This window comes from Anastrepha obliqua, chromosome 1 (assembly GCF_027943255.1).
Source record: "Anastrepha obliqua isolate idAnaObli1 chromosome 1, idAnaObli1_1.0, whole genome shotgun sequence".
Lineage (NCBI taxonomy): Eukaryota > Metazoa > Arthropoda > Insecta > Diptera > Tephritidae > Anastrepha > Anastrepha obliqua.
The window spans coordinates 130,098,281-130,125,982 of NC_072892.1; the positions used below are offsets into that span (position 1 = coordinate 130,098,281).

A 27,702-nucleotide genomic window follows, 5' to 3' on the forward strand; every position below is an offset into this window, starting at 1 on the left:
ATCTAACACGAACATTTTTTACTTAATAAAGCATTCGTTTTGGGGATCATTATTTGTTTAGCGAATCATTTTTTGTTTTGGGATTCGTGCAAGAACGAGAATTTCGAATAAAAAATATATTGGTGAACGGTGTTATTTCAAAGAAGACGGTGTAAAAAGCGAGTTTAGTGTATTTTGATACTTCGCTGTTTGCCGTTGCAGAAGTAATTTTATACATTTCAAGAGCAAAGTATTAATTGATATACATATTTTGATATCTAGGTCATTTTTGTGTATACATTTGAAAGCACAAAAGCTGTTCTCGCTCGCGAGTTCAAGGGCTGAGGACACTTGGTGTAAATACACCTTTATGTATCTATCTTACAGTTCGGGCCTAGCATTAAAGGAATACCACTATTTCCCATCTATGACGAATGATTTTGCTAGCGAGAAATTTACCTCAAGAAAAACTTTTCAAAGATTCTCAAATAGGCACGAGGATTTCTATGAAAAAGGAGTAATAAAAGTACACTCAAAATGACAATAAGTTCCAAAATAAGTCGACGTATATTAGGCTCAAATAGACTCAAATAAGCGACCGCCGTAGCCGAATGGCTTGGAATACTAAAATGAAGAAAAAGTTGTTTTCTATTACCGCTCGCCGCTCGGCAGGCAATGGCACCTCCGAGTGTATTTCTGCCATGGAAAAGCTCCCCACAAAAAATATCTGCCGTTCGTAGTCGGCATAATACTGTAGGTCACATCCTTCTAACTATGCTAAATAATGACTTAAATTTCATTTAAAGATATTACATTTTTTTACTACACCTTATATCCCTTTGTGTATGAGCCACTACCATAAATATGTTGCAGAAGGATGTACTTCAATACGAGATGTATAAAATATGTACGCAACATGTAGAGCTTGTCCCAGTGCTGCCCTTGATATCATACTCCACTTACTTCCTATCGATTTTTATGTTATTTCTAGCGCTACTCAAACTGCAATCATATTAAAGAAGGCGATCGCTCAAGGACCATAGTAACATTTTCAGGCAATTAATACCATGTTTCTGTTTCTGAACTTCGTACTGATCTCTCTATCTTCGTAAACTGGAGTTCGATGGTCGTGCAAGATTGTCCTTTCCGACTAGGCAAGATTGGAATGAGGGAAAAATCTGCACCGAAGCTCTTCTCTACCTCTGTCTACATTTTTCAGCATACTTCTCTTCTTCTTGATTGGCGCGATATCCGCTTAAGAGATTCTGGTACCAGCTGGAAGCACCAAGTGAAGCCAAGTGCTTCTCCACCTGATCTTTCCGACGCAGAGGAGGCCTGCTCTTCCTTTATTACCACCAGCTGGTACCACATCGAATACTTTCAAAGCCGGAGCGTTTGTATCCATTCGAACGACATGACCTTAAATGTGTTTGACCACTGCCATAAATATGTTGCAGAAGAATGTGCTTCAATACGGGATGTATAAAATTTCATTTGTGGCAACCAAACACTGCAAATCATATAGCTGACCATTCAAGTTAGTTTCAGGTGCAAATGTATGCGTGCGCTTATGTATTATATAAAATGCCCTTTTATTATCTATGAACTTCACAAAACCGCATACACATTGACCAATATACATACGAGTATACAACAATTCAAGAATCCTAACATGGATTTATCGAAAAGTAATTCACCCAAAATGGCACGCGTCGATGCTTGTAGCGGCGGTTTCTTTCCAATCAAATGTATCCATAAGTCAAAGCAGGGCGCATTATCCTTTATTTTCTATTCCCTATTTTTCCCTTTTTATTTTATCTTCTGAATGAAATGAATGATTTATTGTTTACGAAAAATTTCAAATGGATAACAATGAATAGAAAAATGCCTATTTTTTCTTGTTCTATTTTGTGCTTAGTAGTCAATTTAATTCGTACCTATTACGCTGCACCATTCATACGTTTGTTGTAGGAAAATGTAATCTCATTTAAGATGTAATCGACTTCAATTAGAATCGTAAATTGGGTTTGTTGTATATATTTTTGGTTTGATTGCTCAGCTCGCATGTGTTTGAGTGCTGTGCCTTTGATTATATACTTAAATTTTATTTTAAAGAGAAATGTAAAAAAAATTATTTAACTGAGCCGAAATGATTTCAGCGCATATTACAGCCACGTGTCTGTACCACAACAGAACTCTTGTCCTTTGGCGACACGGATCTTCAAACGATACACTGACTATCGTCATATAAGGCAAGTTTTAAAACGGACAATTGTATGTGATTTTTTGTCCACAAGTAAATATGTACAATTAATGATAATATATGAGTATGTATATAAAAATACAAGTGTATGTATATCTGTGCGTGTGAAAAAGTGTGGTAAAGTGTTTGAAAGAGTTCTGAAATTTTCTACAAGAATTCTATTGATTCCATCCCTTTTTCTAAACATTCATACATAGATAATAAACATCATAAACCGTAAATTAAAATCATATGTACATACTTATTTCCATACGTTGAGCAGATGCTTCGTCACTGACATAATTGTAGGAGGCGACCGAACTTTGCTCAGCGTATTTCGACGTTGGCGTTGGGATGTGGAATCATCTAGATGGAATCTTATATCTCTTTCCTAAATTTATAATTTTTTAAATATTTTCTTAAGTAATTAAAATTTAAATTTATTATTTTTTAGAAATTTTTTAAAATTATAAATATTTAAATTTATTATTTGTTAAATATTTTTCTAAATTATAAATATTTAAATTCATTATTTTGTTTAATATTTTTTTTTTTAAATAATAAATTTCATCAAATTTCCTCAAAGTGTATTTGAAAAATGCGTTATCAACTTGATATACTGACGTCCGTTAGAAAGCTAATTAAAAGTATGAAATTCTGGCCAGTTTTCACTAAATTTCCTTCACTTTAACCTTTTAATGAATATTCATAATAATTTTTTATAAAAATGTAGTTCATTTTACAGCGAATATCATATAAAAGGAAGAAACTCTGTACAAAGTATATAGAAATTCGACAAATTTTCATCGGAATTTAAGATTTTTTTATCAGGATCTCACGGCGAAAAAAAAACACACCTGCGCAGCCAGATGCATAGCACATTCAATTTTTGTCTAATAAATTGTAAGTTTGAAGTGGCTAAAAATTCACGTTGACTTGTCATCATTCTTTTCCTGGCGGTATTGCCCTGGCAGCCGCCGTAGCCGTATAGTTTGGTGCGTTACTACTATTCGGGAATGCGTAGACTCGACTATCCGCGCATGAAACAGCAAAATGAAGACATTTTTTTTCTAAGGCAGGCAATGAAAAACCCGCGAGTGTATTTCTGCCATAAAAAGCTCTTCATAAAAAACCATTGCCCTTCGAAGTCGGTTTAAAACTTTAGGCCCTTCCATTTGTGGAATGACATCAAGACGCACAGCACAAAGAAAAGTGTAAGTGCTAATTATTTATTAATTTTTAAGTGCAAGTTTGAAGGCACAAAACTCACATTGATTTTTTCTCCTGACACATTTTCTCCTGTAACGAATGGACGATTTTTTTTGTGAGTAAAAATATGAAGTCCATATATAGGGTGTTTTTTAGCTACATGAGAACTATCGATATCGATAACCATAGTAAATAAATCCGCGCACGAAGTTCATAGAGCGAAGTAACGAAGAAGACGGCGTAAAGTCGATTCGTTGTCGTTCCCAACTTGTTGGCCTTTGCCTTTCGACAAAGTGGAACATTGTACATAAGGATACTGGCTTATGTGCCTATGAAATACAGCTCGTGCAAAAATTAAAGCCAAACAACAATCGCTTGCGTTGCATTCTTGCTGATTGGACTCATTTATATTTATTACTAGCTTATACCCGTGGGTTTCACCCCACATTTCTATCAAAAAGTATGCAATGTAAATAAAACAACTTTAACTTTTTTAAGCCAGTTTAGGTATTATTTAAAACGCTCGGATATACGACATTTTTTGTTATATTATTTTGAGTATAAATAAAAAGGTTTTTCGGTGCGCCAACTCTGGAGCAGGCTACATATAATTGGCCATGGGTAAAACATGAGTTGGTTAGATTGACTCCTGCTACAGCTAATGATTGTCCCTGAGCCGAATTGAAAAACTGCTGAAAATAACCAATAAGAGTCCAACTTTTAGAAAAACGCACGTAAAACACGCGAAAACACACTTTTTTCATTCGATAGATTATTTGTATCACCAAATATATAAATCACACTTAAAATATTTTTAGAACCATAATTTCTTCACATAAAAAATCACTCTTACCACCTTTTTAAACTTTTGAAAGTGAACTTCTTTTGATAATATAAATTCGTTTCTATATCAAAAGGTCTAACCCCCATTTTTCTCTAAGCTCATATTCTTTCTAGGAGTACTAAATACTAACTTCATTAAACTTTTTACCAATTTTTGGTATTCTGCCATAAATGCGTCCAGTGATATGCAGTATCAAAAATCCCATTTATATAGGAGGTGTCACGCCCCATTTCTAGCTATCACCAGTTTTCATGCAGGTGTTAGGTATTAACCTTATATAATCTCTTACCAAATTTCAGTTGTCTAGCCCAAATACTTCCGGAGATATGGACAATGAAAAATTGCTTTTATATGGGAGGTGCCAAGCCCCCTTTTTCGTTTTTCTCAGTTTTCTTGGAGGTGTTAGGGATTAACCTCATATAACCCCTTCCCAAATTTCATTGCCATTGGTCTAGGCTAAATACTTCCAGAAATACGGACTGTTAAAAATTCCATTTGTATGGGAGGTGCCACGCCCCCTATATATATGAAAATATTTTTTAGCCCATGACCATCCCGGTAAGGTATCCAGTTCGTGTTTCAAATTTGGTTACGATCGGTTTATGCGTTTAGGACGCAAGTCGATCTATAGATACATACATAATTTGAATTTTATAGATCGTCCCCTTAGTATAACAATAGCCTATGTGCTCATAGGCTATTATTTTTTTATTGAATTTTTGGATTCTCCATCGTCGATTTTATATGTGGTCAAAATTTTGTCAAATTCTACTTCCACAAAGTGGGTCAAAACGTCAGTCAAAAAATAATAAATACTTACAGACATAACGAGATTTGAGTGAGATCTACTTTCGACAAAAAGTTTGAAATTCATTTTCTCAAAACATCAAAAAATTTATAGGCTATTTTAATACTAATGGAACGAGATATAGATTCAGATTTATAGGAAAAAGTTATGTTTCTGTTATATAACACATAGGCTAAAAAGTCCCGGGTTTAACACATATAATATATGCCACTAGTTTTATTGCATTCATTTTTTTTTCAGTTAGTGCGAACCTTAAAAAGACAGCTGTTCAAATTTCGTGAGTTATTGATCTAAGAGTGACGCTACTTTTGTTATTTTCTAAGGCATGGATCAAAAACACTGAGAATTTCCAAATGTATTGGCATGACGAACGGAAGGAAAATAAGCAAAAATTTTCAGAGGAAGTTATATCATTGTTTGGGCAGCCATTAATGGTAAAGGCAAAACGCCTATATGTTTCATGGTTCTCAAAAATGGTAGACAGCTTGATTGCGCTAAAACCTTTAGAATTGCGATTATTTTCGGGTGATTAGAAATTTATCAAAATATTATAAGCAACTTAATCAAATCGATACCTCGACGACTTCAACAAGTTCTAGTCAAAGGAAGATCCTATACATATTAAAAGCTAACCCCAAAAATTCTATTTGTTTTATTTTAAATATAATAAATAATAACATTGCTTTTATCCTTTTTTCATTTTATAGATTTTACTTTCCGTGAAATTGAAAATTTGAAATTTCAGAAGTCGAACGAAGAAGCACGGAGAGATTTGGTAATTCCTAAAACACTCAAGCTAAAAAGCCCATTTTATTGAAAGCTCTGAAAAGTGAAAGGGTAGATAGTCAAAAAGGAAAGGAGATTAGTAACAGAAGACAAAATAGAGGCAAAAATAGAGACATAGAGGCAGCTGGACCTGTGAGAATTTTCAGAGTCTTTAGCAAATCTGAAAATATCATCCAGTTTGACAGTACGAATTTTACTCGTTCTCTTGACTTCAGAACCCCAAATTTGTAGTATTGCTATAGCAAGGATAAGGCACTCCCAGAGAAAATGCTTAGTGCTATCCACCTCCTCGAAGCAAGAAGACAAATCGGGTCTCAGCGTTTCCAATGATGGTCATATGCTGAGCCCATGGGCTGTGCCCTGTAATAATACCGACCCACAACCAAGATTTAGAAGAAAGCTCGACAGTTTTCTGTTCGGGCTTGTCATAAGGCACTTCGCAGTTCTGCAGCATTCTAGACTGCACCATCGCTCTTTTTGTATTTAAATTGCATACATACTCGCTGATCCACTTCATGATTCCTGCAGAACTGATTTCGATTATTGGCTCTGGTCTCTATGGGGTAACTACTTACCCACAGTTGGCCAATTCATCGGCAATTTCTTTTTCTTATTAATTAATTCAAGTGTTTATCTCTGCATATTTTTAAAACATTTATTAAAGTTGAAATAATAAATAACATAAATTGTTATGCCTAAATTGATAATAAAAAAATATAAGAAATCTAGTTGGTCCTATAATTTTTTCGTCTCTCTATCGCGTTTCCCTCGAAGTAAACCCTCTCATGCCGTCTTTCTTTTCAAATTTCCGAAAACTCAACTTCCGTAATGGCATTCAGTTCAAGCACCTTTTTAATCCCACACCTTCTATGGACGGTAGATGAATTTTCCGAATGTATTTCCCGCATTTATTGAATGTGACCACCAACATCTTTTTCTACACATTGCATGGAATAGCCACCCTAAGGTTGAAAATAATTTATTTATGGTTGTTAATGTGAAGCTCGTTTCTACAGAAATTAAGTATGAATGCGACGCGCCTAAGATTAAAATAATATTTTCACATTACTTGCATTGGTTCATGAAATATGCCAACAATTCAAACAAAAACTCGAATGCCCTATTGAAATATTTTTTGTTCTTTTTGGCAAAATGTGAACAACCTTTTCTTCAAAACTTATTATGACTTCTTAGAATTTTTTGTACACTTGCAGGTGTCAGTGTTTTCGACAAAGCTTGAAAAGACCTTTTGTAAAGGGTTTTCCAATAACAGGTGTTACTTAGATTAGATTAGAGATGACTAACGACTTTTTATGGCCGAAATTGGATAGTATTGATCTGGACAACGTTTATTTTCAACAAGATGGCGCTACGTGCCGCACAAGCAACGAAACCATAATCCTTTACCTGATGTTGTTCTCCACTATTAACGGCATACCTTCCTCTTTATAATGAAATAAACATCAGATCATTTATAGTAAAAAATAGCATTTTTCTTTGAATGTCAAAATAACATCTCTTATTGGAAAACCCTTTAGTACTAAAACACATTTTTTGTAGAATTTTCCTCGCACAAACCAAATATAATAGAAATAATTTTGCTCATTACAATTATTTATATATTTATATATGTATATGTGATTGGCGCTTACAGCCTTGGTTATGGTGTGTGTCTTGATTCCACAAACGAAGAGACCTACAGTTCTATATCTCCTCCGAACGGCAGTTGGTTTTTGTGAGAATCTTTTCCATGGCAGAAATACACTCGGACGTTTGCAATCGCCTGTTGAGGATGACTGCTATTAGAAAAAAATTTGTTTATCACGCAGTGTTTCATGACCAAGGCTTTAAACTTTGACATTGCCAAATGTTAGTCACTGATCAACACATTCGACTACGATGGCCACCATAGATTTAAGCACTCTAAAAATCGCTCAGTTCACATTTAGGTCGACATAAGAGTAACCATGAAGCCCATGTTGATAATGACTAGAAAATTGGTACAGATATCAATGACAATTTTACAGGCTACTCTAAAAAATGTAAATATGTTTCCGAAGTTTTACTTGAACAATAACACATTAATATACTCGTTAATCGCTTAAAAGAACAAGATTACGATAAGATCTCTCTACGCCAGCAGAATTTATATCACGCACTACATTTTACATATTTGCATTTATACTCTTATTAAAGCAAAATAATAAAAATAAATCTTCAACCCATTATCCTACTAATTACGGTTTTTCATACGACTAAAGTCAAAGCATTCAGAACTAATTCCGAGCCTTAATTCTTGTGTGTGCTCAAGCATGTGTGAATATTATCTGCCTATGATATTTTAATTAAACTGCAGCGCAATAACACCACAAATCGTAGTCAAATATGTGTTGTAAGCTACAGCAGTGGTCATTGAGGAGAGGAGCCAGAATAAACCGCAAAACAAAACCACAACTAATTGGGCTATTTACGCATTGGCTGATTGTGAATGTGGTGTAAGCAATAAACCGAAATAACTTAAGAGATTGAAATGCCGAATCATGCTAATAAGAAGGCATTTTTTTAAATTATCTTAAAATAACTAAAGCCATGCAAATTTATTTGACAAATAATGTAATTTTCAACGCAACTTACAAACGTGAAAAAAATGTATTAATTCATATTTTTGGCAATCAATCAAATGTGGTATAAAAAACTTTATTACTACAAGAAAATCATTTGGTGTTAGGTAGCAGAATTTTGATATAGCTTTAAAGCTTAGGTTAAGTTAAGTTGAAGCTGTTGTCCACTGTAGGACATACTCAGACTCAAGGCCCATTGTGATGCCGCCTGGGGAACTAGCCCTTATCCCTCTTGAAACCAATGTGAGAGCCTTAATTTCGACAGAGCCGAGATCTTCTCGTTCATTAAAGAAATGTCCGCCCAAAATGGCGAGTCTACGTTTGGATAGAGCAGGAGCAAGCTTAAAGCTTATAGCACCCATAAAAATGTACTGACTTCAAAAAAAAAATTGTTTCTTTAAAGGTTCCATTTATTCGAGGTACCTTGAATGTGTGGCATATATGGCATTTTAATTCAAATACAGAATTTTATAATGATTCTATAAGAAAAAGTTTGCGCAGTAAGCAGCTTTCTCAGTCCATCTTGACAAATCAGCTACCTTAACAAGCCGCTGGGTTGCTAACTCTAGAAATTTTGTAAATAAAAGTGGAGGAAAAGTAAAATTTGTTGTCAAACATGAGTGGGTATGAGCTAGAACTTACTCGGTATGTTCAACAACAGTACGGTATGGAGTATATCCGACATACCGCTTGAACCAGGATAGCGTAGAACATTTTTTGTGGCAATGGGCGCGAAAAATTTGACATTTTGCCTTTGAAATCGAGGTTGCGAAAGTACTTACTAGGTTGCCTTAAAAATACATAAATAACCAACAACTGTTCATTTAGTCATGATCAATGGCTTTTTGGCCACTCTTTTTTTTCTTTTCACGCTCATAGCCGTAAATATTCTAAGTAAACCAGATCTTAGAGCTCCCTCGATTTTAAAATGATTAAGGGCATAAAATAAGTCACCGATACTAACACCAACTTTCGGTTCGCCGATTTTGATTTTGAAATGCCACAGAATCATACTCAACCAAAAAATTCTAAATAAGACAAATTTCGAAGTAAACTTGGGGGGATGGTATGTTGCCTTTATGAAAACTGCAAGAAACAAAAACTACGAAATGAATTAATATATCCCTGGGAACGACTAAAATCGTGACAGCAAGATCTCTACAGTCGCTGACGAAATTAAAAAACAAGCAGAAGCCCACTCCCTCAGGCTTCAAAGGCACGTGAATGAGGAAGCTAACAAACTCCTCAACACCTCTGACTCCCTGGAATCAAACAACATGATCTGACATGATGGCTGTTAACTTAAGGAAGGGACTATGAAAATATCTTCACAAAATTTTCTTTATGCCACCAAAATTGTTCTCCTCGTTAGTTTATCTGTAATTAGTTGCAGTGTCAATAAACACTGTTATGTTTTTTATATTGTATTTATATTTATATATCAAAAAAAAAGAAAACAAAAAAAACTATTCACGTCTATTTAAACACACAAGTATTCGATATGTCCTCTTCTCTGTAATTTTCGGAGTATTTTCGAAAATCTTTCGTCTGATTTTACTTTGCTTGAAATGTGAGCCACTTATTTTTATAATGAAATTAAAAAGTTATTTAAAACAAAAACATGCATGGAACATAAGCCAAAAGAGCTATCGACTTTCAATCAAATCTCGACTACAACTAAAAGAAAATACAGGAAAAAGATTATTTTTAAAGTTATTCTCAGTTCCGAAGTTATAAGTAAATGTCTCACTTCATTCGCACATAATTGCCGGATCCCCATTGTAGGTTTGCTGTAAAAGTAATTGCATCTCGAATGATCTTTTTCCCCTGGGACCTTTTTTGAGCAACAAATTTGATTTAGTTTACCACCCGATGGACATATCTCCACAAATCTACACAACACCACATTACACAAACACCAAAGAAACTCTAAGTGTTTTAATAAACGTACGTGGAAATCTATGTGCCTGCACTCAAGTAAATGAAAAGTTATGTAAATACATTCTCACATCTGTACATATGTATATACACACACACGCATTTGCCGATGTAATCATAGAGCTGTTTGCACATAAACTCACAACCACAAATGCGCTTGCCCACAACTACAACAATAACCACACAGCCAACTCGTACGTCTCCACACTAATGCATTTGCATTTCCACATTTTTTGTGTTCTTCCACATCCCCAACCCTAAAATAAGAAAATATAAGATTTTTTAAACTAATTATACACTTCACTATTCTTCTCATTTTCTTACCCTTCCCAACTGGACGCTGCAGTGCCACGTAGCCGCCGCCATGGTGGCCGCCTCCACACCCTTCAACTACTCCTCGGTGCAACAGTTCGACGGCAATCGCTCGATCATGTGACGACAGCTGAGCAGCTGCAGCTCCTGTAGTGGTAGCAGCAGCTGCGGACGAAACGCCATGCATCAGCATCATCACCACCACCCACATCCGCACACGCATCCGCATCATCAAATGCACCAGCAACAACAACTGCAACAGCTACAGCGCAATTGCACGCGCTGTCAGAGCTTCCATCGTCACCATCATCGGCAGCGTCGACGCAGCTCTATGTTGCGTGAGGATTTTAGTAGTGTGCCAGTGACGAGCAATGATTGCGGCACCAGCAATGTGGCCATCAATGTCAGTGGCACGGCTAATAGTAATGGGCATGGCAATGGTAGAAGCAGTAATACCACTAAAGCGATTGTCACGTTTTCACCGTCCGTTGGCGGGGCAGCCACCATGAATTTGCCGCCCTCGGTATCGGGCTCGATGCTGACCGTATCCTCAGTGCCGACGTCGCTTATGTTGGGCGCAACCTCAACCTCGTCTGCCACCAGACACTCGTTAAGCGCAGCCACAACACCACTGGCTAATGCAAGTAACAGCTCGGGCAACACAAAGCATTGCAGTTTTGCGCTCACACCTCTTATACCGCCGCCACCACCGCCTAGGCAATTATTATATCTAACAACGGCGCGTTTTCGTACGAATTCCCGCAGTGATACCACAGCTGTGGCAGCGACGGCGCATACGGCATCATCCAGTTTAATACCAGTGCCACCAACAACAGCATCGGCGCCATCACTCATCGAAACGGCAGGCAATGCAGCACCGACGCCACTAACACCGCTCACGCCACTCACGCCAAGTTCAAACGCAACCGCGGCGCATGCGCACAACAAACATGCGCCGCTAGAAGCACAACAAAGTGCGCTTAGTCAATTAACCACCTTGGAGGATATGGAGGAGAGTGCAACGGACCAAAGGCATAGTGATATGCTGAGCAAATTATCATGAGCGGTGGTAGGTGGTGCGAGTTGAGGTTGAGTGTAGCAAATAGTGGAGAGATGTTTGAGAAAACAAGAGAGAGAAACAAGGCTTCCCAATTTCATACCAAAAATTACTACTTTTCTAAAGCTACAGCTACTGCTGCAATGCTTCCGACTAAAGTACTTCCAAGCAGCCATTACACTCACTTAAAGGTAATCGTAAAAAATCTCTCTTTTACAAATTAACTACAAAATTAGAGCAATTAATGTTCGTTTCGTTTGTAAAATCAAAACCAAAAAAAAAAAAACATTTTTTCTTACTAAGCGTAAGTTTTATTTTGTCTCGATTTAAGTAAAGTTATTTAAGTAGTTAGTAAATAAAATGAGATATTAAATGTAAATAGCGATAATGGAAAATAAGATAATCATAGTAAATTTGTGATGCAGCAACTGATGCGTCTACTCATTTTAGTGCAATCTTTTCGCACAGGTACCTGTCACCCCATAAATAAACACAAACACACACAGCGCAGACTACAAAAAATCTCTCACAGACTTATTGCATACTCGTACATCAGGTCAAACATTCATTTAATTAGATACTGACCTCCTTCAAATTTCAGCTCCACAGTTTTTACATACTCTGAAGATCAAAAGTAAATGTACATCACTTACTGACTATTTATTTACTTTTGACTATTTATTTATTCATTTTGTACTTTCAATTATTTTTTTATAAAAATTTAGGGCGTACCTCAACAAAAATCATATAAATCGAAGTTTCCACCATTTTGGAAAATTTATGAAAATTCGGCAAATTTTCGTCAAAATTTCAAACTTTCAATTTTTCAAAATTCAAAATTTACTAGAATTTCTACAAGGCTTTAGTATACGCAGTTTTATAGATCATAGAATGTTGGTGCAATAGAGTGCAATTTTCAAGTGATTCAAGAATTGCGTAAAATAGGCGAAATAGACGATAAATGAAGAAAATGCCCAAGACTGGGGCAAAAAAAAAATTTCAAAAATCAGTGTGGTTTTTGATCTACCTTAAACTTGCAATTTATTGTACGAAAATTCAATGACTTATAAAGTGGTATACACGAAATTTTTCTAAAAAGTCCATCTAAAAAGAGTTCCATTTAAAAAAAATGTAATAAGAATTTAATAGAGAAAATTCACAAGACCGCCACCAAGAAGAAACTATCAAAAACCAGTGTGATTTTTTGATCTACTTGAAACTTAAACTTTGTTATTCCAAAATTCGATCATCTATAAAACTGCATACCCCAAATGTTTCTAAAGATTCTGAGGAAAAAAAAAATCTCGATAAAAATTTGCCGAATTGTTTCCTTCTTTCTTCTACTTCCCTTTCATCTAGATCCGCCTCGCTACTTTTGGCCGAGTTTACTAGATTTAGTTCAATGGACTCTTCAACTGCCTTCAAAGAGAACGAAGTTATTTGAGACCTACATACATATTTTAATAGACAATCATGAATTACTTACTTACTTAGATGGCTAAAGCGTTGCGCCATCTAGCTCAGTTCGCTGCTTGCTGATGCCAGTTGGTGACACTAAGTAGGTTATGCCAGGATATGCCTCACTTATTCATCCACCCAACATGAATTAGGTCTTCCTCCCCCTCGTCGTCCACTAGTGGGATCCCTCCGAAAGACTGCCGTGCCGGAGCACTTTCGTTCATCCACGAGATATGGCCCAGCCAGCGCAGCGACTGTATTTTAATATGCTTCACTATGTCCATATCACGGTTAAGCTCATCCAGCTCGCTGTTCCAGGGGCATACGGCAATTTTTTTCCGGTGAGAGATTAAAGAAATTACACGAAACAGGGTCGCTTTGTGAGAACCCTCGCTCGGCATCGAACGGTTCGTAGAAGTTCTTTCCGATTCTGACGGAGCTTAGCGCATCTCTATTGATTTCATTATTACTTTCCGATGTCGAAGGAGTAACTAAAAGTGAATTTAACAATTTACGACTTGAGACGCATTTGACGCTACAACGATAAGTTGTAGGGAGAAGATTTCGTTAAACACATTAAATCCCAAAGGCTTGGATGGTTAGGAAACATTGTTGGCATGGAAGACATCCGCCCTCAAAAAACCTTTTTAACGGCAAACTCTCCAACGACCCGCGGACTTACAAGGTTAACCTTGTGTACGAAGCTAAAGTTGTTGATGTTGAAGATGAAACTTATCTTTTATCATATGAGATTATATACACCGAAATAATCATCCAAACTTGGTTTTGAATAACTTTTTTCCTAAATAAATAAACAAAAAATTCAAGTGATGGAAATCTTTATTTTGACCTTTACGTGCGCTACTTCACAAGTGTCAGAGATATAATAATTGACCAATGGCGTCATCTACAATAGGGTGATTAATTTTGCGCCCTATATTACGCTTGCGACTTCGAGTCAATATCTTCCAAAAATCTTAATCATATTAGCAATTTTTATCAAAATTATAGCTAGAACAAAAAAGTACAATTTCTATGTAAAATAAGTCGATGAGTTCGCAAATTCCTATAATTTATTTCTGTTGTATGGTTTTTGCCAAATAATGGGTTTGATTTACAGAAAAAGGTACAATTTCTATCCTAGCCGAATCTGTTCGCCAACCAAGCCAAGTAATATATAAAATTAGCGAAACCCTGAGCAGCTACTGTGGCTCACAGCTTATTTCCTGTCATCCGTCATTCAAAAGGAAATGATATTACATAACTTTCCAAAAAAGCTTAAATGCAAATTCTGAGTTATGAACACCAGGAAAAAAATTTAAACTAACTTTAATTTAAGAATAATATTTACAGCAAAAAAAAAATACAGCGTAAACCGATCTCACACTTTATTTCGTGTGTTTAAATAAACTTGAAAATGTATACAAATTTTATGATGATTTTTCTATATAATATTTTGTTTGAAAATTGGCTTTAACCTAGAGTGCATAGAGCCTAAAAGTTTTTTCGTATATTAGAGTGCTATTTTCTCCTTCTCCTCTTGAAACGCCCTTTTTAAGTATTGTCAGTTACTCGTGATGTTGTCTTATATTTCGCTGAAGAATATTTCGTGCATTCTCATTTACAAAGTCATTAAGTATAACTCTTATGATAAGCTGATTAATTTTGCGCCATTGCGTACATATGCTTGCGACACCGAAACACGTCCGGCGCGTGTTGCGCCACAATCTTCGAAAAATCAAAGTCATATTAGCATTTTCGTTTCAAAATCGCTCTTTTGCAGCCAAATCAAAAAATCAATGACGTTGAGATCGTTAGTTTCCCTAATAAATACGAGGTGTATTCAAAAAGTATTGCAAATTTTGAATTTTCGCAGGTTACGTATATTCGAATTTCGATTTTTTTGTGGGCGATATGTTGGTACTCATGTCTCTAACTCATCCCGACGAGTTCGGCCATTTTCAATGTTCAGTTAATTGCTGACAGCTGCTTTGCTTGCACGTGTTTCGGCTCGTCTTCGATTTTTACCTATTCAAATAGATGGATCAAAGGACCTGTATCAAATTTTGTGTTCAAAACGAAATCAGGTGCGTTGATGCATTCCGAATGTTGACTGTTTCATAGCAACGTTTATCGGTGGTACAAAATGTTCTCAGAAGGCCGAGAAGATATGAACGACGAAAAGCGTGCCATACTATCTTCATAATATCTCATGGGGACTACTGTGACGGGAACAAAACAGATATTAATAAATATTATAAATAAAAAATTTTCCAAAAAAAAAACACAAAATTCGCGATACTCTTTGAACACACCTCGTATGTTTTTTGTAAATTTTATTTATAACTACTTTTTAATAAATAAATAACACAATAATCTAATTAAAGGTAATGAATTTTAATATCTTTCGTTGTTGCTTAAATTTATATCAAAGTTTAGCTTTTTCAAGATAGCCACAAAATATGTAGACTGCTTTTTTGAAAAATTTTAAAAATTTTCGATTTGTATTGTAAGAAAAATATAGGAAAACGATTTTTTAGTAAACAATGCGTTATTATTATGCGTTTTCAAACCCATATCTAAAAAAATTTAAGTAAAAGCGAAAAAAAGCCTCGAATAAATATAAAATCTATTCGCATGAGAATAGAAATACTCATTTATACATTGATCAAGCTAATGAAAGAATAAATGGAAATGAGGTTTGCACTTAATAAACTTAAAATCGAGCTGAGTTGGGCTTCCAGCCACATCCAGCCGAGCTTGACCATACCTAAGTAAAGTTTAACAAACTATCAACACCGAATTGATGTTTATTAGAAACATCATTAGTTGGTTGTCTCAGAAGAAAATTGCTTAGGGAAATAAATATGTGTTATAAAACTATTATTGTAGTAATAATTTCACAATATTTTTTTGGAGACTGCAAGAATGCAGCAAAATGTAGATTTTAAAACTTATCGACTTATTTAACATAGAAGTTGTATGGTGTATTTCTTGGATAAAATAAATCATTCATTTTTTGTGGACTAGCTTTTGCAAGGGAATTACTTTGGAAGAAAAGATATAAGTGTAGTAGAATAAGTAAATATTGTAAAATTTAGAAATAATAGACCTTTCTATTTGATCAGGATAGTATAAAAAGCTGGTCGATTGTGAGATTACCAAACTACGTCAGTCAGCCTTTCGAAGCCTGTCTGCCTTACTCTAAGCAATGTATCAGCTGCTACTTACAATAGCAGATATTTGCTAGCAAAGCAACTCAGATAATTTTTGGGAAACAAGCTCGGCCAAGATCGCCACAAACACTTCATTGGCGGCATACAATTCGAAAGCACTTCATTTTTAAAGAAAAATTTAAAATGCAAAATACTACAACCCAGTGAAGAAAGAATCGCTCTTTAATTTATTTTCAAGCAATTTGGGTGAATAACGACTTTTCACACATTTAAGCAGCCTCATTGATTTCACACTGGTAGAAAATGCACACATACGCATATACATATTTATTTACCAACGATATATGTGCATAAGCACACACATACTCAAAAATCATAACAAGTTCAATTTTAATTAACACACACACACAATGCACCCTACCAATGCTTATTTACCGAGTGATCATAGGTTTATATGTAGTCCATGGCGTATACGTAACATTTGTGGGCAATTAGTTTCAATTATGTGGGTCGTACAAACTCAACTATGTGACTCAACTTTTGCATTGTATTTAAATATTTACTAACCCAACACCAGCTACAGTGTCTATGGGCACTTACACACACATATGTAGATACATGCATACATACATACGCGTACAATTCGTTTTCAAGCAAAACCCATTTATATGGCATTGCAAAACAAACATTAATGTTAGGATTTCAAATAATTTAACTGTTAAAATGGCGTATAAAATAAATAGAATAATTTAAATCGCAGTACATGCATGCGTACATATAATATATGTTTATAGATATATAATTATTTAGGTATATAATTGTTTATTACCATAGAATTGTTTTTGTATGTGCGTGTATGTAATAAATTAAATAGCTGCAGTCTTACATTTGTATGTATTTGTAAGCAACTAATTAAATTTAGGTCACAATAATGAGATTGACGTTAATGCGCTGAATTAATTACGCTCGTTCGTGATTAATTTAGGAGCAATGTGCGAGAAGTTCTTGGAAAGAAGAGCGCTGAGGAAAATGAAAAAAATAATAATATTTTTGCTGTCAATTTGAAATTTAATAAATAAGTAAAGGGTAAAAAATAATAGTTAAAATTGATATATAAAGCTTAAAATGCGTTTACATTTATTTTTGTGTTATACTTTTTCAATTTAGGATCAAACTACTTACAACTAAAGCGACTTTCCAGCGGCTCATTGGAATTTCGCTTTGGAAAAATTTTATTAAAAATAGTTTATGCACAGCTTGATTCCAGCGAAACGTATAGAAAAACTTAGCTTTACCGGAATCACTCCAATTGCATGATGAAATTTTTATACAATACAATTTTTTATTTTTTTTTATTATACATTTTCACATAAAATAATAAGCTCAAGTGAACCAACTCTAAGCAATTCTTGTAAGTACATACTTCTAACTGTGAAGATAATAAGTATTATAATGATATAGCAACTTTCTAAGCACTTCAAAGGAGTGTACTATATAAATAAATAAATAATTCTAGCAAATAAGTAACAAAAAAGGGGAGAAAAGATACCCTTATTTACTATTATCTCAGTAGCTGTAAGACACAACACTGATAGCCCATGTATATAAGAAAAGAAAAGCAACACAAAAAACAATTCATAGCAACACACATACATACATACATAAGTATTAGTAAGTAAGTACACAAATGCAGACACTAAGCAGACGGCAGTGCGTAGGAGATTTCAAGCACACACTGACACGCCCAAAATTGTTACATATAAGCACAGTTAAAATGCCTAAATTTAAGTGCGGCTAAGTAAGTAAATATCTAAGAGTGCAAACAAGTGTAACGTCTTACAAATGAAACTGTTAAAATTTGCGAGTATATAAACCACATGTCCAAAACCGCCTGCCACACGCACATGTTAGTTCTTTTGACGACGCGCAGTATGTGTACGGATGTATGTGCCTCTCATTCTTTGAGAGTTACAAAGTGCAGCAGTGCGTGTGCGTGTTGTTGGCATTGTCGCTTAGCAACTCTGAGCGTGTAAAGTCTAATAAATTTATTTTAAACCATCGTCACAGCAGGAAAAGCGCTTAGTGTAGCATATCTGCAGGCGCTCACTGCGAATGGCAACTCAACTAAAACACTGACACACAGTGAAACATAATCAGCGCGCTGCATGTACACATAACACAGCATATACATTTGTGTAAATTCAATCAAGTGGCTTCATCACACACACACTTACACTCTTTCACAGACTCAATTCAAGCCTATCGTTGCCATATGCCCGCATATATGCAAGTACTTATTTTCATTTACTTTGGCATACTTTAAGATATGTTGCACTATGCGTCTTAATTTTTCTGCTGCTGTTTCAAATGCGATAATTAGTCAATGATATATGTAGAGTTACCTTATAAATGTATATGAAATCATGTACACACACATATATATAAGCCCTTTAACAATACAACTACTCGTAAGCAGTTAAGTGTCTAAGCATAAATGCTCTTATGAACTTAACAAACATCTTCATAGTAAAAATAATATGTATGTATTAATGTAAAAATAACTTATAATTGCACTACTACTTAAGTGAAAATGAAGTGAAATGTGAATTAACTAGTAAATTTCAGAAACAAGAAACAAAAACAAACACTGTAATTTAATAGACTCACTAACTAACTGAGTTACTGAAAAATACTCTCTCCAGTGCAAATAAACTGAATTTATATTTGTAAGCATTTGTGTTTCATTTTAGTGGATTTAAAGAGGTTTGCGATGTGTACGTTCGGAATAGATGTCGCCGGGGATAGCGGCAGAATTTTGTAATACGTAAGTTGGAGGAAAAGCAACAGTAGAGATAAATTGACGCTTTTTTTTCTTTTGGCTTATCACAAACAACGGTTATAATAAAATCATAATAATAAAAAATTTACAACAATAACTATGTGGTCATTTATCGGAAAAATGTGTATACCACAAATTGAGATATTCATATATACATAAATATTTTTTGTTTTTATCTTAAATAGTTTTCACTGCCGGATCCAAAATGGAGTCTGGAGTGGGAGCGGGGGTTTACTCTAAATCAGCCAGCATTTCGGTATCCTTTAAACTACCGGAAACTAGCAGCGTTTTTCAAGCAGAGGTCTTTGCGATCCTGCAGGCATGCAGAATGCTTCCGATAGTGAAGCTGCGATCAAGGCCCTGTCGTCGCCGTATTGCAGCTCTCTTCTGGTGAACTCCTGTGAGGAGGAACTCAAACGTCTCGAACATGTAGGAAACATTTTCCTTATCTGGGTTCCTGGGCACAGGAATATAGAGGGAAATGAAATTGCCGATGAGCTTGGCAGAAAGGGGTCAGCAGAACCAGTTCCGGAAACTACACAATTTCTTTCTAGAAAAAGCGCAAGACAGACGGAGGTCTGTCTCAAAGTGTGCTATTTCAAAAACACTATGGCCTTAATACGATGGCTCCGCCATTCAATTTCCAAACTCATTGCGGTGTTCACTGGTTACTGGGTGATCGGAACTCATGCGGAGAAGCTTGGAATTCCGTAGAACCCACCCCTATTGCAGAAGCTGTGGGGATCCTGCAGAGAAAGAGACTGAGGAATACTTTCTCTGCAAATGTCCGGCTCTGGCGGGTAGGCGCTTGAGATTCCTCAGCGTCCCCTTTGGGGATGACTTGATGAAATTCTCCAGCCTAGATCCCTTCCACTACATCAACAGCACTGGATGGCTGTAGATGGTTTTTTTTCTCTTAATCTTTTCACAGGTGATGGTCCACATTATGGTATCAAAACGGCACGTAAGTGCTACTTGAAGTGTGCCTGGGGTACTCTTGCCATCTTACCTACCTACCTACCTACCTACTCGATTTCAATTAAACTTTCTTACATCAAGGCCTTAGTGATATGGCAAACAGACAGTCCCATCCAAGTGCGCCCATTAGATTTAAGGTATTAATAATTTCTTCCCAATACAGGGCAAGACCCAAATTGGGGGGCATCAGAATTCGTTTTAGAGGTATGGTTCCTTCGGCAAAGTTTCTTATTTTGATCCCTAGAATATGATTTTCACAGAGCAATGGGCGATTTTTTTGCCTCCCCACAAATCGACCCGGCCTAATGTGTATATATATGAAAACAAGCCAGTTCAGTAAAGGCCTTTATCCATACTTTCATTATTGATTCGATTTCAGAATTACCAAACTCGCATATCCTGAATATAATCATAAAATAATAACAAATAGAACAAAAATGCAGCATATACATCTACTTTTCCAGCCTGCTAGGCACTGGCCAATTAAAACCAAAACCAATAATTATGCCATTACAAATATATATGCACAACTATCCAACAATCAGAGTTGTTTGCTAATGTTCACAAAAAATTATATCATTAACCTTTAAGGGCCATTAATTAATTATTTATTTGCAGGTGTATGAGCAAAGCAAATGGCCATTCTAATCAAAGAAAATCCAATGCAGTCAAAAAAGCAAGTCAATAATTACCAATACACAACTATAATTAACTTTCTCCCACTCCTAAAGCACAAAATTTGATAACCTGCACGAGTAAAACGTTAAAGCCAAACTACAGACACTTGCACCGGGAAACAGGAATAAAAGTAATTGATATATTCGCCCAAAACGCCTATCAAACATGTATAAGTGAAAATATAAAACAACAAATCAATATAAAGAGGGAAAAATTGCAGGAGCCTTACAACCAACGACTTATAAAACAAATCGTGTTAGATGATTGGAATTATTTCTAGGAAATTGCGAAGCAATGACTGAGTAACAGTGGCCATTAAAAAAATGTAGCGTAACAAAATAAAGCAGGGGTATTGACACAAGCAAGCAAACGTAAAAATGAACACCAATCAAGTAAAATGAGAATGAGTAAATTTATCAGCTAATAAAGCAAGCGTATCGAGTAAACATTGAATGTCAATAAAATCGCCTACATTCAAATTTATCCCATGTTAATTTGAGAACAAAACGTAGAGCACTGAGTTACGAATTTACAAGCAATAGAAGCAAGAAGAGAGGACAAAGTATAGAGTACAGAACACAAAGACACTAATTTACAAGATCGAATATTTCCTATACTCTTCCGAATCCATTTTACTTAGGTGCTTTTTATTTTTTATATTGTTTATTATAGACCAAACTTTAAATTACTAATACATGCAATTTTTTTATATATTCTTTGTTAATAAATATAAACTTTTACATGACATTTTTAAGAACAAATAAAGAGCTGCTATAAAGAACATTTTTTTGCACATTGCTAAGCACTTGAAATGGCCGCAGCGAAAATAATCTAGGGCTAACAAATCGCACAATCATATTCTGCTTCTTCTTAATTATACGAGAGTCGTTTGAAAAGCCCATGCGAAAACAGAAACTACTAAAATTGTTTAATGTAAACCTTTTGTATTGTATTTTTCCAGGCTTATATACTTCGTTTAACGCTGTTGTAGTTTGTTGACTCCTTCCGAATAATAGGATTTGTTTAAGTATGAAATGTAGCCATTCGTTTTTGTTGTCATCTTCTCGTTTGGATAAAATCCTTTCCCCGCCATCCATTTCTTCATATTGGAAAAAAAATAGTAGTCCGAAGGAGCCAAGTCTGGAGAATAGGCAAGATTTGAAACGGGGTGAAAACTTATTTTCATTAATCTTGCCACGACAACTGGGGCGTGATGGGAAAAGAAAATCACACGACTTACTCGATTCAAATGAATACCAAAAAGAAATAAATAGACCGATCTGGCTGAAAGAGAGATGCTACTGACTAATCATAACCTCGATACGCGCCTGTGTGCCATCTCTCTAACTTTCCAAACGACCCTACTAGTATTAAATCCTGTTATTTAAAAATTTTGTTGAAAAATAAATATAATTTTATTTTAAAAATTTCCAACACTCATTCCAGTATTTGGTAGGGCAGATGAAGATTTATCGAAGGCATGCAACATCCGGGGAAGGTCGTCTTGGTTGTCCGACATTATAACTGTGTCATCGGCGTAGCAGACGATCTTGATTTCATTTCCCAGCAAACACCTTCCTGCTCATGAAGATATTATCTGCACAGCGGATATTATCTTGACCACAATCAGATTGAAAAGTAAAGACCTAAAGCTATCACCTTGTCTTATCCCTGTTGGCACCGATATTGGGGATGATATTTCCCTATTAGACTTGACGCAAGTGGTTTTTTCGGGTTGATATTTCTGCCCCAGTCGTTAAATTTTTCTGCTTTTGACGCCATCTTGTTGGACATCCAGCTTAGTTATATCAATGTTGTTGAACTCGGGTCAAAGAAAGTCTGTTAACATAGCTCCATATGGAGGACCATTGACAATAACGATGTTTCTTTCTTCAGAATTGATCCGATCCGATGATGCCGCTTTGTCGAATATTTGGCTCACGGCAACTTTGGTCGTTGACAAAGCCGTTCAGACAAAAATGGAACTCGCCCAACATTTCGGGCACCAAAGCGAGCTCACGTCGTTATCTGTGGTAGCTCGACTTCAAACTTGCAGCATCGTTCTAATCGATATTGCTAGACTTTCTCGATACTTGCTGCTACGTTGGGTATATTTTCACTAACTGGTTGCTGGCTTAAGTCCATGGTGCGACGGATAGCCTAAAAACTGAAGCCTTGAAGATAACTGATCCCACCACGAAATTCACGCCGCGTATTTACATCTGAGATGGGAGTTCAACAATATCTTCCAATAATTTCCACACGTTCTTCAAGCGCGAAATCATGCATGAAGCGAATCTCATTGGCGACTTTGAAGTTGCTGAAACTTATATATATATATATAATTGGCGCGTACACTTCTGTTAGGTGTTTGGCCGAGCTCCTCCTCCTATTTGTGGTGTGCGCCTTGATGTTGTTCCACAAATGGCGGGACCTACAGTTTCAAGCCGACTCCGAACGGCAGATATTTTTATGAGGAGCTTTTTCATGGCACAAATACACTCGGAGGTTTGCCATTGCCCGCCGAGGGGCGACCGCTATAGGAAAAATGTTTTTCTTAATTTTGGTGTTTTCACTGAGATTCGAACCGACGTTCTCTCTGTGAATTCCGAATGGTAGTCGCGCACCAACCCATTCGGCTACGGCGGTCGCCGTTGGAAAAACTTTCATTGCCATCGTTTCACCCGTTACTATCACAGAATAGAATTTTTAAGGTGGTTTGCTTTTCGGTATTTTCAAATAGGAAAATTCTTGTGTTTGTACTTATAAGCTCCTCGGAGGATATTAAAGCAAAGCATACAAAAATAAGGAACCAGCTCTTCTCAGCGATGGAAGAATTCGGTATTCCCGATAACTTAGTACGTTTAACACGCTCGACCATGCATAATGTAAGGAACGAAGTAAGAGTTCAGAACAATCCGTCGCGAGAGTTCGCCACCCTGAAAAGACTTCGGCAAGGGGATGGACTCTAATGTCTCCTCTTTAATATTGCCCTTGAAAGGGTTATCAAGGACTCTGTCGTAAACGCAAAGGGAAATGTTTTGTTTCAATCGGTTCAATTGATGGCTTACGCGGATGGCATAGACATAAACGCATCCTCGCTACCGAGTTTGAAAGAGGCCTTTGTAGGTATTGAAAGATCAGCAAAATGTATGAGTTTAGAAATAAAGGAAACCAAAACCAAAGCGCTAGTTTCAACAACATCGGAATCTGTCAGACACAAAGTAGGTCAAGTACTAAAAGTCGGTGGGTATGGTTTTGAAATAGTGAAGGAATTCACATACCTTGGAGTAATCATTAATCATGACAACAACATTTCTGCCGAAATCAGCCACAGAATCCTTATGGCCAACCGCTGCTATTTTTCTTCGTGTCAACACGTAAAGAGTCGCCTCCTACACAGAAAACAGAGCTTTCACTGTATCGCTCAATTATTATTTCCATCTTGCTATACGGTAATGAAACGTGGACACTCACTCACTCACTCAGAGATGCGGATAAATCGAAGCTGCTTATTTCCGAGAGGACAGTTCTGCGAAAATTTTTTGGCGCGATATGTGATAAAGACGAGTGGCGGAAACGCTACAATCATGAACTCGAAAAACTATAGAAAAACTATATTATATGCGCCCCCATCTGTGATAACCACAATCATGATCAACAGATTGACATGGGCAGGTCACATATTGCGGGCTAATACGGATTAGCCACCTCAGCAAATACTCTTCGGTAATTGCCACAGACAGAAAAGAAGGGGTCGCCCGCCGCTTAGATGGATTAACGGTGCAGAAAAAGACGCAGACTTATTGGGATTTCTGGCATGGAGGACACAGACACGAAACCGAAACAATTGGCGGCATATGATACAGCAGGCGAAGATCGGACCAGGGTTGTCCAGCCAACAATAATGATGGTGATATAAAAATGGTATAAGTTTCCAAAAATTGCTTATACTCAAAAGCTGGGATTAGACATTTGTATCTTCTTTCTGTTTTGAGTTTGGCCGCAGCCCTTCCCATTCACATGCGCACCGTACCGGGAGCCTCCAAAACTTTTATCTCGAAACGATAAGTACATTTTTCAAGTCGGTCGCACTCATAACTAAATATTCAATATTAAACCCAACAATTACCCTCCAACCAAATAAAGCAACACGAGCAACGTGTACATTTCGGTTCGTTTTTGTCCTGGCGCTGCGCCAAGAAAGACAGGAGTTTTTTAAGCATCGAGCTCTAGAACTGTTCAGTTAAAGAAAAAAATGCATCAGCTAAATAAACAGCTACAGAAATAAAGTCATCAATAATTTATTGAGAGAGGATAAAATTGATAGAACCGGTCATTTTGGCAGGCCGGTAGTTCTAGTATTATATAATATAAAAATTAAAAACTGCTGATCCGGCTAGCCCAGCAGCGCCCTTGGAAAAGTAAAAGATATGCAGCCGTCGTTTTGTTTTACTAGACAATAAACAAAAAATAATAATTTATACAGTTTATGAAATTTGCCATTAAATACCTTTTGCAGAATTTTTATTTATTTCATTGGACTGATGAAAGAAATTCCCAAAATAAGCATTTTTACGCCACTACAATGACTTAACCACATAAATTACTAATTATCTTTGAAGGCATGAATCAAGAAAATATATAAGTAAGTGTGTTGTAAGCATTGCGTAAGTATGCATGTAATTCCCTCATGACCTTTTACACACACCCCACCTTGACCGCGAACGTTTTGTGGATTCTTAAAATTTTAATGCAAGTAATCCGAGCTGACCTTTAGTGGAAATTATTTGAGGCTTGCAAGAAAAGTTGGCTGCCAACTATGGAAAGGATTGTGAAAATTATTTGCTTTTTTATGCAGCACTAACTTACCTTCAAATGGTAATTAGTGACTCTTAATTGCTTTTGCCTCAGCTGCTGGCACTTGGGGTCATTTGGGCTATGCCAAGAAAAGTAAAGCCAAGTCGTAAGTATGTAAATACTTATTTATATGTATAGAAATTTGTGCGTGTATAGCCGAAGGTAAATTTCGTACTACTGCCACTTTTGCTGAAGGGAGGAAATTGGAAATTTAATTGCCCTGGAACGTGACAAAAAGTGCCATTTAAATGAACCCAAATTAATAAATTATGGTGAGCTAAGCGAAGTGCCAAAGCCACTAAATTACAAAACGAACAACTGTCACTTATCAACAATTTTGTATATTCTTTTTAATACAACTGCAATGTACGCGAGTTCTATTTAAAGACTATTTCCACAAAGAAAAGGCTGATGTACTCGTGCATTACATCACCAAATGCGGCAGTAATTTCTTGTTTTACATTTGACAACGCATTTAAGGTAATTATATGGATAAAATCAAGCAGAGGAAAAGCAATTTGAGTTGAAAAGCGAAGCAATGTTTAATGTACTAATTCGGGCGGAACAGCGCATGATTTAAGGGAAGCGTCATGCAAAGGCCAAAGCCATCAGATATCATATCGGGCCTATATAATTTAATATATGCACTTTGAGGCAAGATTTGTTTAGGAAAGATTGTAGATTGTGGCACTAATGGCATAATTAGCTTAATTTCATTTATTTATTGTCGTAATATATTATCATAATTTAAAGGGAAGAGTACTGGCTATTAGGGTACTCTGCTTTTTACTAGGTGAAATCAAGTATCTAATTTTAATTTCATTTTATTAAAGTCTTCTTTTTATTTATTTTCATACCGGAAAAAAGTGTTCTATACATTCCTGAGTCTGCAGTCTTTAAACAAATAAAAATCAAGCTAAATAAGAGATGAGATATCCTTGATATCCTCATTAAGAGCTCAAGCAATTGGCGCGTTTCGGGCATAATTAATTTTATTATTATTGCCGTAAAAAGGGTCAGAGCTTCAAAGCTCTCAACAGAATTGTATCCGACATTTATCATCGAATCTTAAAGTATGATAAATCGATGTATTTGTCTTGAAAATACACTTTTGGTTTGTTCCAAAAGTTGTTGAACTCGAGTGTCCCGTTCTAGTAAAGGGTGATCAGTTTGGAGATACTTTTTCCAATAAGGTTTTTTTTGACAGGCCACGCTTGACTACTGTCAAACTAAATACATCATTTTTCAGTATTCGCTAACATTTTATCATGGAAAGACTTCAGCTGAAACTACGTTTACAAATCGTACACTTTTTAATACAAAATCGACGCTCTGTGAAAAGTGTTCATCGTGCGCTCAGGTCAACGTATGGTGTACATAACGGTTCAGCGAAGAGATCCATTCTTGACTTAAGGGCTACGTCGATACACTAAAGCATTTGTACCAATTTGTATACTTCTTGTCCGCAGTAACCGCTTCACTAATTTTTTCGTGTTCCTTAAAGCGCCCTCCCATCCAAGCGATTTTGGTCTTCCTAATGTACAAGAGATCTTTTTATGGTCTTCCATCACCATCATTTACCGCATTAAATATTTTCAAGGTTTTCTCTCTATTCGTACGATATCACCTCTTTATTTGCTGTTGCTGTAAGGCTCTTACAACTCAACGTTACATAGTCCGAGATGCTCGCCATCGGCAAGGCGCCAAGTTATGCAAATTTTCAACAAGATTAATCCGAGGATCGCCTAATCGGATGCTGTGATCATTCAAGCCTCTGCACTATACAATAGCACAGATATGCTGAGATATGCCTACTTAGTCAAAGTAGACTTTGATATCAAAAAAGGTTCTAAGTTGAGTTTTAAAACTGTCATTATTAACGGAGGTTGTAGCCAAATAGTATTGTACGTGGCTAAC

The 27,702-nt window shown here is 36.0% G+C and overlaps 1 protein-coding gene across 1 annotated transcript in view; it reads left to right on the forward strand.

Moving 5' to 3' along the window:
* Positions 1 to 11,802, forward strand: part of LOC129237230 (dopamine receptor 2) — a 46,322-nt gene extending 34,520 nt beyond the window's left edge. Inside the window, 1 exon segment of the mRNA XM_054871812.1 lies at positions 10,774 to 11,802. Coding sequence (XP_054727787.1) covers positions 10,774 to 11,802 — 1,029 coding nt within the window.
* Positions 11,803 to 27,702: the final 15,900 nt, after the last annotated feature.